Genomic DNA, 13745 nt, shown 5'->3' with positions numbered 1-13745 from the left:
TGTAAGGGGTTGTATGAACATCCAGGGACATTTTTTGTTAGTGTGATTTATTGGGACGGAGAGAAAGAGTGTAAAAAAATATGTTAGAGGTTCATTTGGGCCTAAATTCCTTTTTCTAAAAGCTACAGGGAGATATGGTAACAATTATTTGAATCCATTCTGTACGATTATCTGTTTACACATATTCAATGTGGTCACATATCTAATTTTTTAAGTCTTATACTATTCCCTGATGGATTTACTAATTTCTCTGGGGATCATCTGGATTAATTAGGCAAATTCTGGAATTGTCTGGGAAAATTATGATTCTGAAAATGAAAAGGACCCATTGAGACAGTCTGAGAGAAACTGAGAAATTGTTATTATTTTCCTATCATTAGATTTATGTCATATAACTTACTCTATTTCTCCCACTTAAAACTATGCCCATTGCTCACATCAATCTCCATAACTTAGTTTTACTGTACTTCTAATGTGTTAGTATGACACTAAATGAGGGTAAAATATTCACAGTAAAGTTTTTCATTAATTGTATGAGAGTATAACTAGGCGTAAAAGTATAAAATGTTTTAAACTACCCAGCTAGCACATTATAAGTCATTGAGATAAAGTGAAAGGAAGAAATTAGGAAGGCGCTTATCAAGGAAGCTTGTTATGGGTTTCTTACGGCCAGGCCGACAAACATCCAGAGTAATGACAAAATGGATGCAAAACTTTCAGCACATCCGTAGATGTTGTTTAGATTCCATCATTTTTGAGCATTCATTAAGGGATTTTTGTATAAAAATAATTTTTCCATTCTTGGCACTTCTATAATATGAGTAGAAATAACAACATACTGCCATAATTTGAAAATCATTCACATTCATGAACTGATGGCAAAACGACGGTTGTAAGAAGAACACATAATTTCACAAGAATAGTGACGTAGAATCATATAAACATGCCGGAAGGAATCTCTAATATACATATTGTAGTAATCGGGTTATCAAGCCATAAATTAAAATTCATAAATGTTAAGTTTTGGCTTAGGGAAACGGTCCCTGTGTGTTCAAAGTAGGCCTTTTTAATGTATGTATGTGACATACGTATCTGCTTTACTAATATGATTTCTACTGAGAGCTTATAAAAAGGTTTGACTCCCATAGCAGTGATGTTTTTTCTGTCCAACTTTGTGTATCAACCATCAGCCATAATTAATTTCCTCAGCAATGAAACTATGGACGGATATGGCTACTGCATATTTTGCAGAATTCTGATTACGGTTGGTATTTTTTTTTCAATGTGAACAAAATGAAGAAGTTATTTTTGATTGATTTATGTGTTGGGAAACTGATTGGTAATTTTGGGTCTTGTGACTTAAGGTTCCATCCATGATAAAATATGAACAGCAAATGGTAATGTCCACTCTTAAATGTATAACTCCGCTATTGACCATGGTTTCAACCCTCATTTCCATATATCGGCTTAATAGAACATACTGGAACCAAAGTTCAATATCTATATGATGCGTGATACTGCAAGTTCAGAAAAAAACTGGACATCATGTACACCCTAGCAAGAGATATTTGCTGGATCAGGAACAAACCACCGATGAAATGAAAATGGTGTAGCGGGTCGAAACCATGGTCGATTGTGGAGTTATACATTTAAGTGTGGAAATTAACATTTGTTATTTATATTTTATCGTGAAAATTGTGTATTTCCACAAAGTCAAGCCTGAAACGATTTCGTTCATAATATTCCTTGTTTAATTCTTAGTGAGATTAATGGGAAATTTAAATTTTACAGGAGGCTGCTGATATACATATGGGTCAAGTACTGGTTTACGGAGCTATTATAAAATCAGGAAGATTTATAGAAGCATCAGAAGAGGAACAGAGTGAAATATTGACAGGACTTGTTACAGCTGGTAGCAAACGATCATATCTAACTTTAGTTGCCAACAACTTTCTCAGTCATCTGATAAAAGAGGTAACAATAATATTCATTTGCTCGTTATTTGTTGGTATATTTACGAAAAATTAAGGATGATGCCCTTGATTCATTGAAAAGTATATAAGCATCTCTAGTGAACTGCATGCCTCCTTTACGGTGGTGAAGGGTGACATTCAAGCTTAATCATCACATGCATGGCAGGTGGTCTGTTTCCAGGGTGCCCTCTTTTCTTGACTTTTAAACTGCATGAATAAAAAAAGTAATAAATTGTGAGTTCCAGGGTCAGAGGCCTCAAGAGGCTCCTTGATCACCTTCCATTTTCCTTGTACCTTGAGAGTACGGGATTTGTGATATGATAGAGCATGCAAGACTTGTGCTATTTTTACAGCCAATCCTATCTTTCTTCTCGCTCTGGTGAACACACTTATCATTGTAATAATCAATTCATTGGGGATAGGGTCCCCATCTTACTTCTTTTTCGGTTTATTTTTTTACATTTTCACTTTCATCATCTTTAGCCAAAATTCCTAAGATTGGTTTGATGCAGCTCTCCATTCCGTTAATATTCTACTATTTCTTTCTTTCAAATGTATGGTTTTCATATTTAAACTCAGCATTCTGCTCCGCTTCAAACCATTATTGACCAGGTTGCCACAGGGGTCCTTGGGTAACCAGCCCATCCGTGCATTTTGAGTACTTATAAATGTAACACTTGATTTACACACAATGTATGCAAATATCCATTCATATGTCAGGGAGCTGACAAACTAGATAAAATTTTACTGAAAGTAAAACAGAAATCCCAACTTTGCTTTTCACGATTTAAAAAATTAATTTTCTTGCAAAAGATTAATGCTAAGTACCTAACAACCATGGTCTTCATGATCTACAGGAGGTAGAAATAATTTGAAAGCAGAAAGATGCCTTCTGAATATTATTTGCGAAAGGCAAGTTGATAGATTTTTTCTTCAGAAGTATGATGTATTTAATTTTGATCATTATAACCTACACCAGGCCATGTAAAGTATTTATAGAAGCAAATGAATGACAAATGAACAAAATAGCTTTTTAAGTGAAAGTATTTTATATAGAGACACTGCAGAATCGACTCTCTCGGTAAAGGAACAAAAGCTAGCTCTATTGGTATGATGAACCACAAGTACTTATGTAAAAGGTTAAAAGGGATCTGGTTGATGTGGTTGCTAGTGTGTTGGCTTCCTACCCTGTGGACTTGGGTTCAATTCCTGGCAGTGGCAGAGAATTTTCACAGACTGCCCAATCCCTGCTGGGATGTCATATGGAGGATATTTCAAGTGCAATACTCTGTCAGATGGGACGTTAAGCCATGGTCCCCTATGGTGCCTTTCATTAGGAGCAGGCTAATGCCGACACTGGTTTCTCTCCTCTCTTCCTTACTCACCCTTCCTTCATGGTGCAAATGACCTCTGTTGTTCCTTGCCTCCTAAAAGTAAACCGTTACCGTAAAAAGTACCGTAAAACGTTAAGTCATGAGATAGAGCTAGGTATAACTTGTGTATAATAGGGTAGTTTCCTTCATCAAAGAAAACAAAATGTATTGATTGCGATTCCTTACCCACCATTAGTGTATTCATAATATACAAATTAGTTGGTTTTAGAAATCCCAGTTTAGACGAATGTTAACGGTCAATTTTAACCTAATTTGAAAAAGGCCAGATTGGCGCCCATGCGATTCCACTCCGCGAGACGTCACAGGGACCTAGTTTCTATACGAGTAGGTAGGAGTTTTACATAGTCTGAGATTACTAATGCATTCATGAGGCACAGAGCTCAGGGAAACATCTCTTAATAATCACACATTAAACATACCTAAGTTCGGAAAGTTTCCTTTGTTTGATAGGGGAATAATGATCCTTATTTAAGCCAAGCGCTACCTGCTAGCAGGGTACTCAGCTCCCTGCTAGCAGTCGGCGTCGTATCAGCGCTCAAGCCTCACCCCAAGGCAGTGGCGGCTCGTGAGTCAAATGCTAGGGGGGGCGCACTCCACCGGGGGGTCATAATTTTTTAATATTTCGTGTATTTTATTGAGTTTTTACGGCAATCTAGGAATTAAATTCTGTGATGCCATACGTTCCGTTTTTTCAACAAAAATACCTAGTTTTCCTAATAAAGCTTGATTAATAAATACTAAATGCAGTAGACTCTCGGTCATACGGATCGGCTTAGTCCGGACTCTCGATGATACTGATCAATGATCTTGAAGAATAAAAATATATTTGCTGCGATATTTTGCAAATACAAACGAAAATACGTAACTTTAGGTTTTAGCGTCTACATTCTTCGTGCGGATATGCCCGCAATACACTTTTGTTGTTCGTTTTGCAATCATAATGCGTGCCGTACAACATTTGCAATGATTTAGGTAGCAATGACACTTGTAACACCTGAGGAGGGAGGAGAGTGTCACTGACTTCCACTAGGCACCAAACACTACTAGAATGCGCGCGCTTTGCTATTGCAGATGTAAACTTTGATGGCGGTGTTCGCGTTGCTTCTTGAATACAGTATGATTTAAAATCAACAATTAAACATTTCTCACACATTTTTAACAAAATATGAAATACTCACAGGCCTTTAGTTATATTGCAAAAGTCCATCCTTCTTTCATTTTGTCCAGCAAAGTGATCAATTACACGTTCGTTGAAATCAGCGCTGGACAACAATTTCTTTGTGATTGAACACATGGCAAGGGCAGTAGTCTATAAAAAAACAAGGGACGACACAAAATAGGCCGACGAAAAATACGACCAAAAAGAACAAGGTGCCTGGACACAGAATTGGGACAATTTTTCCCTATATTTCCCTTAAAAAAACGAGCACTGTTGATTAATTCAAAATTATCTTCTTGAATGTACACACAGTACTAAGAAACTTCTTAATCGGCAATTACGCACAATTAACTCCTCGAAAATGATGTCTGAACTCATTTCACTCCGTTCTTTCCGAGAGTCTTGCCGTTACTATAAGGACGACTCAAGGGAGATAGAAGTCGTGGTCCACTAATGCTGATTCAGCTGAGGGACGAATTTAAGGTCAGCAAAGGCATTCAAGCAAACAAAGGACATCACGGACCATCTCCTTGAGTCTAAGATTCGTATGTGGTAAACACACGAGACGCCAACGGGTCGCATTTGGAATAACCGTGTCTTCGAAATCATTGCCATGATATAATAGAAAATAAGTTCTAGATCGTAAAAGAAGACGACTCGACTGACAATTGTGAGCCACAGATGGGAGCTGTAAGGATTTCCGCACTGATATGAACTCTTCGAGGCCACTTAAATCAGACCCAAGTGGGCATTTTCCGTCAGACAGCTACCGCTCTGCCGCTAGGGAATTAGGTGAACATGAACTAATACAACAAGGACGGCTAGAAAAATGATGAACCTACACACAAAAGGTGCATTGTACGCGGCACTTCATGACATTAATTGAATGACTCTATTTAAAGTCGCGCTTAACGATTTAAATCATATTTAATCCTTCACCCTATCACGCACGCAACTATTTCTTAAATTATAAATCATTGGGGAATGCTAACTGATTTTTCCTAATACTGCAGGTGTTTTGATAAATTTATCTGAAAAATAGGTACCGCATTTCTAATCATCGGGAAGATATGAATACATTGTTAAGGCCTAATTATTATAGTATTAGTTTCCCCAAGGTTCTTGAAAAACGTAATCATAACAGAACTGTGTCAAATACTCGAGAATAGTTTTCCTTCGTCAATACGGCCTTTAACTGGTTGGATTTTATGTGTTCCGGAATTCAAACACCAAAAAACGCAAGCATAATGGGATAATTTATTTACTGTAGCAACACCTACCAGTAATTAAAAATTAAAATCGTATAAATACACCCAGTACAGTGACCATTCTGATTCCGTAGGTCCCTTTTCTGTGGCAGCACCAAGTAGACGCCAGATTAAACGCCCGCCGGCCTGCGCAGCGATGTCAACTCACTCGTCGCTCTGCGCATTTTCGGACGACGTCCCAAGACCTCCGTAAGACACAACGTTAGACGCGTCATAGCACCAGCGGCCCCCACCACTACCACTCTCCATATAACTGCATGGGGATGGATTGGGACGTTCTGGCCAGCGCCCCACGGATACAAATACGAACTTCTCGCGCTATTTCTTTTCGTGTTTTTCCAACACTTTCGATGTATGGGACTGAAAAAAGGCTTTGATTAATCAGATGTATAATTATAAATTAATGGATATTTTTTTTTTTTTACTTTTTCAAATATTTGGGAGGGGCGGCGTCCGAGAGTCCTTATGGGCAAACCGCCACTGCCCCAAGGTCACCTCACACGCCGACAGCTGGAACCAGAAATACGTCACACGGACTTTTCCCATCATTCCTACTTAGCCGTCGCGTTTTCGCGCACTTGAAATTTTTCACTTTTCATTTAATTGTGAAAAATAGATATCGTCATTCGAAAATCTAAGAGCGTGAAATGAGCACTCCAGGAGTAATAATCTTTCGATTTAGGCAATAAAAAAATAGTAGGAAACCACCCTATTGTAGTCATGTCTTACGTTGAGCTAGTGGAATGTTTACTGCTAGGCAAATGTTGTTCCAAAGAAAACTGAATGGGCATCTACTTTCACTGGATAACTTTGATTGGACACCATGCCATTTGGTCCACCCTGGAGGTATGGATTTGGAGACTGCCTCTCTCGAAGAGACTTTTTGATTGAAACTTATGTACTAATTTAGCAAAATGAACCCAGAACAACATAAGGCCGATAGACGGCAGCACTTTACATCCAAAAAATTCAGCTGACATCCAAATAGCCAACTTAAATGACATTAATATGATCACGGTGTCAAATAAAAGTCACACACACATCACCATATCTTGGCTGAGTAGTTTTTGAACATTGTTCATTTCATTGTGAACTGTTTATCTTCAATATTAATTTCACTATTTTAGGCAAACAAGAAGTTGCTTAAGAAGATAATTTGGCCTGCAATCCAGGAAATAACAGGGATTAAGAAAGATCCGAAAGATCGTTCTTTGGACGAACTGCACTTACTATTGTGTATTAAATCGTACTTCCCCAAAGTAATATCTGAGGAAGACTCAGTGCTCAGTGCTGAAAATGTTCCACACTGTGCCAGTGTACTAATGGTGAGTTTATTTATTTTATCTCTGCACGGAAGTACATTTGTCAATTGTAATCATTACTGCCTAAATATCACCATTTTGTGTGTAGTATTTACATAATCACTTTTTATATCTATGTTTGGAATATATGATGTCAGAACTGACTGTTCAATACAGGGCTATGATAAGTGTTATTTATACTTTTTCATGCTAATATATATGTAAGTAGAAACTCACACCATACTCTCAAGGGTATTTTCTCTTAAGTTTGAGTATTTTTCTTTTTTTTCCTCAGAACATTCCAAATGTTAGCTACATAAAACATCCAGTCTATGAAGAATATTGTCGAGAGGTGGTTGGTACAGAGCATGCTCTTCTCCTGTGGTCAAATGTTGAACAGCATTTAGTGAAGCAAAACAGAAATCGTCAGTTGGTTGGTTTAGAAGTATTGAAACATATTATTAATCACACTCAAGACAAAAGTCAGGTATGTGAAATTTCACTATTAACTACATGATGTTACTGTATTTGGAATAATACCTGATTTTGTTTCTCACATGGTGTTTTATTTTTCAGTTGTCAGCTTTCATATCTCCTCCTTTTATAAATATTATTCTTAAGTCCAAAGCTAATGCCAAACAGTCTCAGGACAAGGAAATGCAAGTGATATTTTCGAAAGTGAAAGAAGTATTTGATGTGTTGATGAAAAATTTACAGCATGAATCTGTGAATGACAAGACAAAGGTGCTTGTGCTAAAAAAGCTGTTATTTCATCCGGGAAATTTCATGATTGAAAAAGATACAGGTTAGTGAATAATCTATTGTCATTTGCCCCGTGCTAGCCTCAGCATGCCCAATTACATACTGTAGTGTCACAAGTCTAAGGTTAGTATAATGCAGCCCTCCGTGTTTATCTTTCCCAAGTTACTGTATTTGATTGCGGATAAGAGTCACCTTTTTTCCAAAATAATAGCTCAAAAAAATAGTCTTAAATGTGAAGGTTCATGGGTTAGTGTTCAATACCAACTCCATAATACTTACTACGTATTTATTATTCAACTAAGGAATTTTTGTAGCTGTTATTGATAATATTAAGCTCTTTGCTATTGTGTGACAATATTTATTGTTATTATTGTAAATGTAATTTTTTTTCTTAAAATTGTATTATAAAATTATTGACTATAAACTATGTTCCCACCCCCCTAATTACCCACTTGATGAATTCAAGCGCCAATATACTCGTTATATATAATACTATCATTTCTTGGATTCTGCTGTATTGAAGGAGTGGGGAACAAGATGCTTAGAGAATAAGATCATAAAAATCCGATCAAGCTCATTCGACATCTCACTTTGATTTGTATGATTGTGTAACATCTCAAAGGAACTAACTCAAGTTGTTTAAGTGCTGATCCCTTGCACAGACTTTTTTTCTTGCGTGCACCTTACGGAAATGAGGGTGCATCTTATATGCGATCAAATACCTGTGGTTCCTTCTATGCAACCAAATACCAGTAGTTCCTTCACTTCGCTGATGTTATTCTATCTTGTCTTTCGTTGTTGGAGTGAGTGATTTTTGTTAATTATGTTTCATTTATACGGTGCATATTAATATTGCCAGTAGTCTGTTTAGTTTACCATTGTTGTCTTTGTATGTTGCTACGTGTAACCATGCCTTGTTTTGTGCATTGTGAGTAAAGTAAGTGAAAAGAAAGACGTTCAAGTTCCTTTTATATGCTCTGCTATCAGTGTGATTAACTAAGAATTAAGGAAGAAATAAGTTAATAATTCCAACATTCATGCCTTCACAAAGGTATGAAAAAAGCACCAATGTCATTTTTAGGATTGATTTCATATGGAAAACTCCGCCTTCGTATTCTTTGCACGAACAGGCCTGTAATGCAGGGTGTGCAGCCACTTGGAAAATGCTGAATTTAGCGTGAATTTTTAGTCCCTGGAATAATGCATGAATACTTCATGATTTTTTTGCTCCAACAGGGAATTTCAAAATCTTTTATTCACAATTAAATTCATATAAAATGTTGTAAGTTCAATATCCATGTTCTGGCATAAAATGTGTTTGTCGTAATTGTAAGTGCAGTAGCTTAGTAGAATTTTTACAGCCACATTAAAATGTGGAATGTCAGACAACACAACAGAATCGAAATGTTTAGCACTCTTGACTCAAGTAAAATTCAAAAACAGGAAGAATAGAATTCCAGGTGATGTCGTTATCTACTTATTATAAAATTAATCTATGCAAGCCAAGACTCTACCTAAGCAGAGTCTTGGCGTGCATAGATGAATTTTAAATACAGTGTTTACTTACTAACCAATTCCTTGTCCTTTTAAAGATATAAATATAATATTATTTAAAAGTATTAAAGTCATTTTGAGTGTTTCAAAATTCTTATCTATTGCAGTAATCACGTAAGAATAACCCGTAATTTTGTAAAATATTCGTGGAAAACGGGGAATTATGCATGAATTTTTCTGCTTTGTTTGGCTGGATACCCTGGCTATGTCGTGTGATGTGACCTATCAAACGGCTCTTTCTACGGTATATGGTGCCACAGATACCTTTCTTCTCCTGTTCTTCATTGCTCCTACTTGCTTCTCATCCTATCCTAAAATTTGGTCAACGGGATCCTTTACCAGCACCAAGTCTCAAAGGCTTTCAAACCTTTTCTGGTCAGTGTTTCCAATTGTACTAGTTTCTGATACATTGTGTGTACAATCCACATGAATGTTTTCAATTAATGTTGCCACAGCCCCATCAAAAAAAGTTTTCAGACCAGATTATCCTTATCTCCAAAAGTTCCCGATCAGGTACTTTGGTCCCATACATGTTTTGAATCAAAAACTTAAGTTCCATACCTGATACAAATTTGCAAGTTCCTGCAATATCAAATCTTATTTTAATTGGAAACCGGTTTGATATTTTTGAGTTGGTAGCCATTATAAAATGGCAGATACATAATTTAGAAACTTGCTCGCTTTTTGGGTTAAACAAACAGCAATTCATTGCCAAACAGGTGAATAAGTTAAAAGTTGCATATGTATATAGTGTATAATGATGTACATGTTTCAGGGAATCAAGCATTTAATTTTTCTCTGCTTAGGCCTCAAAATTGTTCAGCCTATAACAACCTCTTTAGCATCAAAAGGGATAAAGAAACTAGCCAAGGTTTACCAAGATGTTGTGTCTGGAAAAATTTCAATCAAGGAAGAAGATGGGAACACTTACAGAAAGCCAGATTTCAGAGCTCTTCCATGGAAAAATAAAGAGAGAATTTATGCAGCTCAACTGTTAGCAAGGTATGCTATGCTCTATATAATATTTTATCATAAAAACCCTGTGTTACCTCAACTTGCTGACAATTGTGTGTCCTATTTCCTGCTACAAGCTCTGGGTGTGATCCTAACCGGGTGTAGTCTTAAACCTTTTGAGCTTTGCCCTATACAAAAACTCTAGGGATGGGGTGGTGCCAATTTTTTTTCAGCTGCAGCTTGGTTCTTTGCTTTGGTTCTCAGTTCCATCTCTTAGGTAATAGGGTAGTTTCCTTCATCAAAGAAAACGAAAGGCATTGATTGCGATTCGTTACCCACCATTAGTGTATTCATAATACACAAATTATTTGGTTTTTTAAATACCGGTTTAGACGAATGGCAAGGGTCAAATTTTATCCTCATTTGAAAAAGGCCAGATTGGCGCCCATGCAATTCCACTCCACGTGACGTCACAGGGACCTAGTTTCTACACGAGAGGATAGGAGTTATACATCGTCTGAGGTTACCAATGCATGCATGAGGCACAGAGCTCAGGGAAACATATCTTAATAATCACTTATTAAAACTGGCTAAGGTCGGAAAGTTTTCTTCGTTTGATAAGGTATTAATAAACCTTTTTTAAGCCAAGCGCTACCAGCCAGCAAGGTACTCAGCTACCCGCTAGCATCCTGCGTCCTATCACCGCTCAGAGCCTCGATCAAGGTCACCTCACAAGGCGGTAGGGGAACCAGAAATGCATCGCACGGACTTTTTCCCATCATTCCTACTTACGCGTCGCGTTTTCGCGCGCTTGAAATTATTCACTTTTCATTTAATCGCGAAAAATAGATATCGTCATTTAAAAATCTAAAAGCGTGAAATACGTACTCCAGGAGTAATAATCTTTCGATTTTGGCAATAAAAAAATAATAGGAAACCACCCTATTCAGCTCATACATAAGCTTCATTTTATAATAGCTATAGACTTTTTCTGAATGATAAGTTTATGTATGGGAATATCAATGTGATTCAAAGGATCATCTAGTTTGCAGCATTATGATCCAGATGACTTCAATCTTGCTCCTAGTTTAGAGCTTCTTCCTCTCTACGCTCTTCCTTGCCTTGGAGAGCTTCCACTAACTGGTACTTCTAGCTGTGGATACAATAGGGTGGTTTCCTATTACTTTTTTATTGCCTAAATTGAAAGATTATTACTCCTGGAGTACGCATTTCACGCTTTTAGATTTTTAAATGATGGTATCTATTTTTCGCGATTTAAAGAAAAGTGAAAATTTTCAAGCACGCGAAAACGCAACGGCTAACAATAATTATGAATGCTGCAAAAAGCCCGTGTGACGTCATTCTGGTTCCTGCTGTCACCATGTGAGGTGACCTTGGGGCGAGGATATGTGCGCCGCTGCCATGCAGGCTGCTAGCAGGTAGCAGAGTACCCTGCTAGCAGGTAGCACTTGGCTTAAATAAGGATTTTAACACCTTATCAAACGAAGGAAACTTTCCGACCATAGGCAGTTTTAATAGGTGATTATTAAGAGATGTTTCCCTGAGCTCTGTGCCTCATGCATGCATGGGTAATCTCAGACGATGTAAAATTTGGACTACTCGTGTGGCATCTAGGTCCCTGTGACGTCACGTGGAGTGGCATGGCATGGGTGCCAATCTGGCCTCTTTCAAATGAGGTTAAAAATGACCATTAATGTTCGTCTAAACTGGGGTATCTAAAACCAAATAAATTATGAATACCCTAATGGTGGGTAATGAATCGCAATCAATGCCTTTTGTTTTCTTTGATGAAGGAAACTACCCTATTGGAAATCATAGAATGTGTCATAATCTGATTTGGGATTATCTGTTTGCATAGTGCGGGTGCCTTGTATTTGCAGCTATCCTTGCTCAAGTCATTTTTGTGGTTCCATTTTTCACAATTTCCTGATATTGTCTTCTTTGAGTTAATTTCCAATGATTACTGCCCCTCTTTCCTGAAAAACATCATTAGTCATGATTTTTCTTGTGATTGATTACTAATGAAGAATGTTCAGGGCCCACATGAAGCTCTCTAAAATATATTTTAATGTATTGAAAGAAAATGTAATGTAACTGAAATGATATCATGATTCATTAGCCAGATCTTGAATGGGCCACAGTTTATTCTATCACTGTGTTGTTATGATTCCTCAACTGAAAATGAATGAGCATTGTTCAAGCTAGTATTCACTCTAATTACTTCGATACAGATTCTTTTTGACTCCAGTTGTGGTTGTGACCTCATGAACCATAGGAAACGAGAACCAAACCAACCTATCCCTAAAAAATGTAAATCATTCCGCACCCAAATTCAATAAGGTGCCTACATTTTTTTTCTTCTAAAATAGATTAATTCAATTAAGATTTTGTTTAGACATAACCTAATCTTTTCCTTCATTATTGCCAAGTATATGATCATTTTCATTTGTCTTCTTCTTATTGTCATTTTCTTTGCCATAAGTTGATGAGACCTCATTTTTACTCTCCTGTTTCATACAAGCAGCCTCTTTTTTCACCAGTGCTGTTATCCCTAGATTCATGGTTTTTGTGAAGCGTTAAGGTTTAAATATCAGCCATTTTTAAAATTTTATAACATATTTATCTAGAGTATGCATCCACGCTAATGATGCCAATGTGCATTATCCCTCGGTTGTGAATATCTCTGGTTTACCATAAGTCTTCTGATATCCTTGTTGCGTGTGTTTGTTCCTTATTACGATTGCATTAATTTCTTGGTGCTCATAAAATCTTGAAGTATGCAATGAGAAGCTTCATCAATAACCATGTATTATTGCTTTGTTGAAAATACTTTATTAATCTCATTTATAGGCTGGTGGGAGTCACTTCAATGGCTTCAGAGCATGACTGGAAATTTGAACAGGCCAAATTTCTTCTTCACTGGGGAGTGTTCAGCAAGCAGCTCGGTCATTCAGATTCGAATGAAGTGGGAGTTGTTGGACTTGAGCTGGCACATGCTCTGCGAGAAAGTTTTTTCCGCTCTTTGGATCATAAGTGTGGCTTGAACGATTCCATTGCTTTGCTTTTCAAACTGGTCAGTCATGTAAATGACCTTCTGATGGATGATTCTGTTGAAGACAAGGCTCTCAAAGGAAAGGTTTGTTATGAATCTTTATAACTTGTTATTGATCTACTTCTCAAGATCTTTAAATGTTTTTAACTTTATACAGTAAAGTCTCTATGTAGTGAACCTCTTTATCTCGTAAAACCCACTTATCATACCAAGAAGACACCCCCGAGATGGCCTAACTATCTCTGCAAATCGTACCAAGACAACTAGAGACCATTAATGCAGCCACATTTACGTACATGGAATGATA

The 13745-nt window shown here is 37.1% G+C and overlaps 1 protein-coding gene across 1 annotated transcript in view; it reads left to right on the top strand.

Annotated features, from left to right (window-relative positions):
* Positions 1-13745, top strand: part of LOC124162904 (myb-binding protein 1A) — a 33214-nt gene that overhangs the window by 1060 nt on the left and 18409 nt on the right. The window contains exons 3-8 of the mRNA XM_046539625.1: positions 1792-1974; positions 6922-7119; positions 7391-7582; positions 7672-7900; positions 10218-10413; positions 13237-13522. Of these exons, the coding sequence (XP_046395581.1) occupies positions 1792-1974; positions 6922-7119; positions 7391-7582; positions 7672-7900; positions 10218-10413; positions 13237-13522 (1284 nt within the window). The remainder of the gene's footprint in view (positions 1-1791; positions 1975-6921; positions 7120-7390; positions 7583-7671; positions 7901-10217; positions 10414-13236; positions 13523-13745) is intronic.

The sequence above is a fragment of the Ischnura elegans genome, chromosome 7 (assembly GCF_921293095.1).
Source record: "Ischnura elegans chromosome 7, ioIscEleg1.1, whole genome shotgun sequence".
NCBI lineage: Eukaryota > Metazoa > Arthropoda > Insecta > Odonata > Coenagrionidae > Ischnura > Ischnura elegans.
This window is presented reverse-complemented; position numbering and strand designations above follow the sequence as displayed.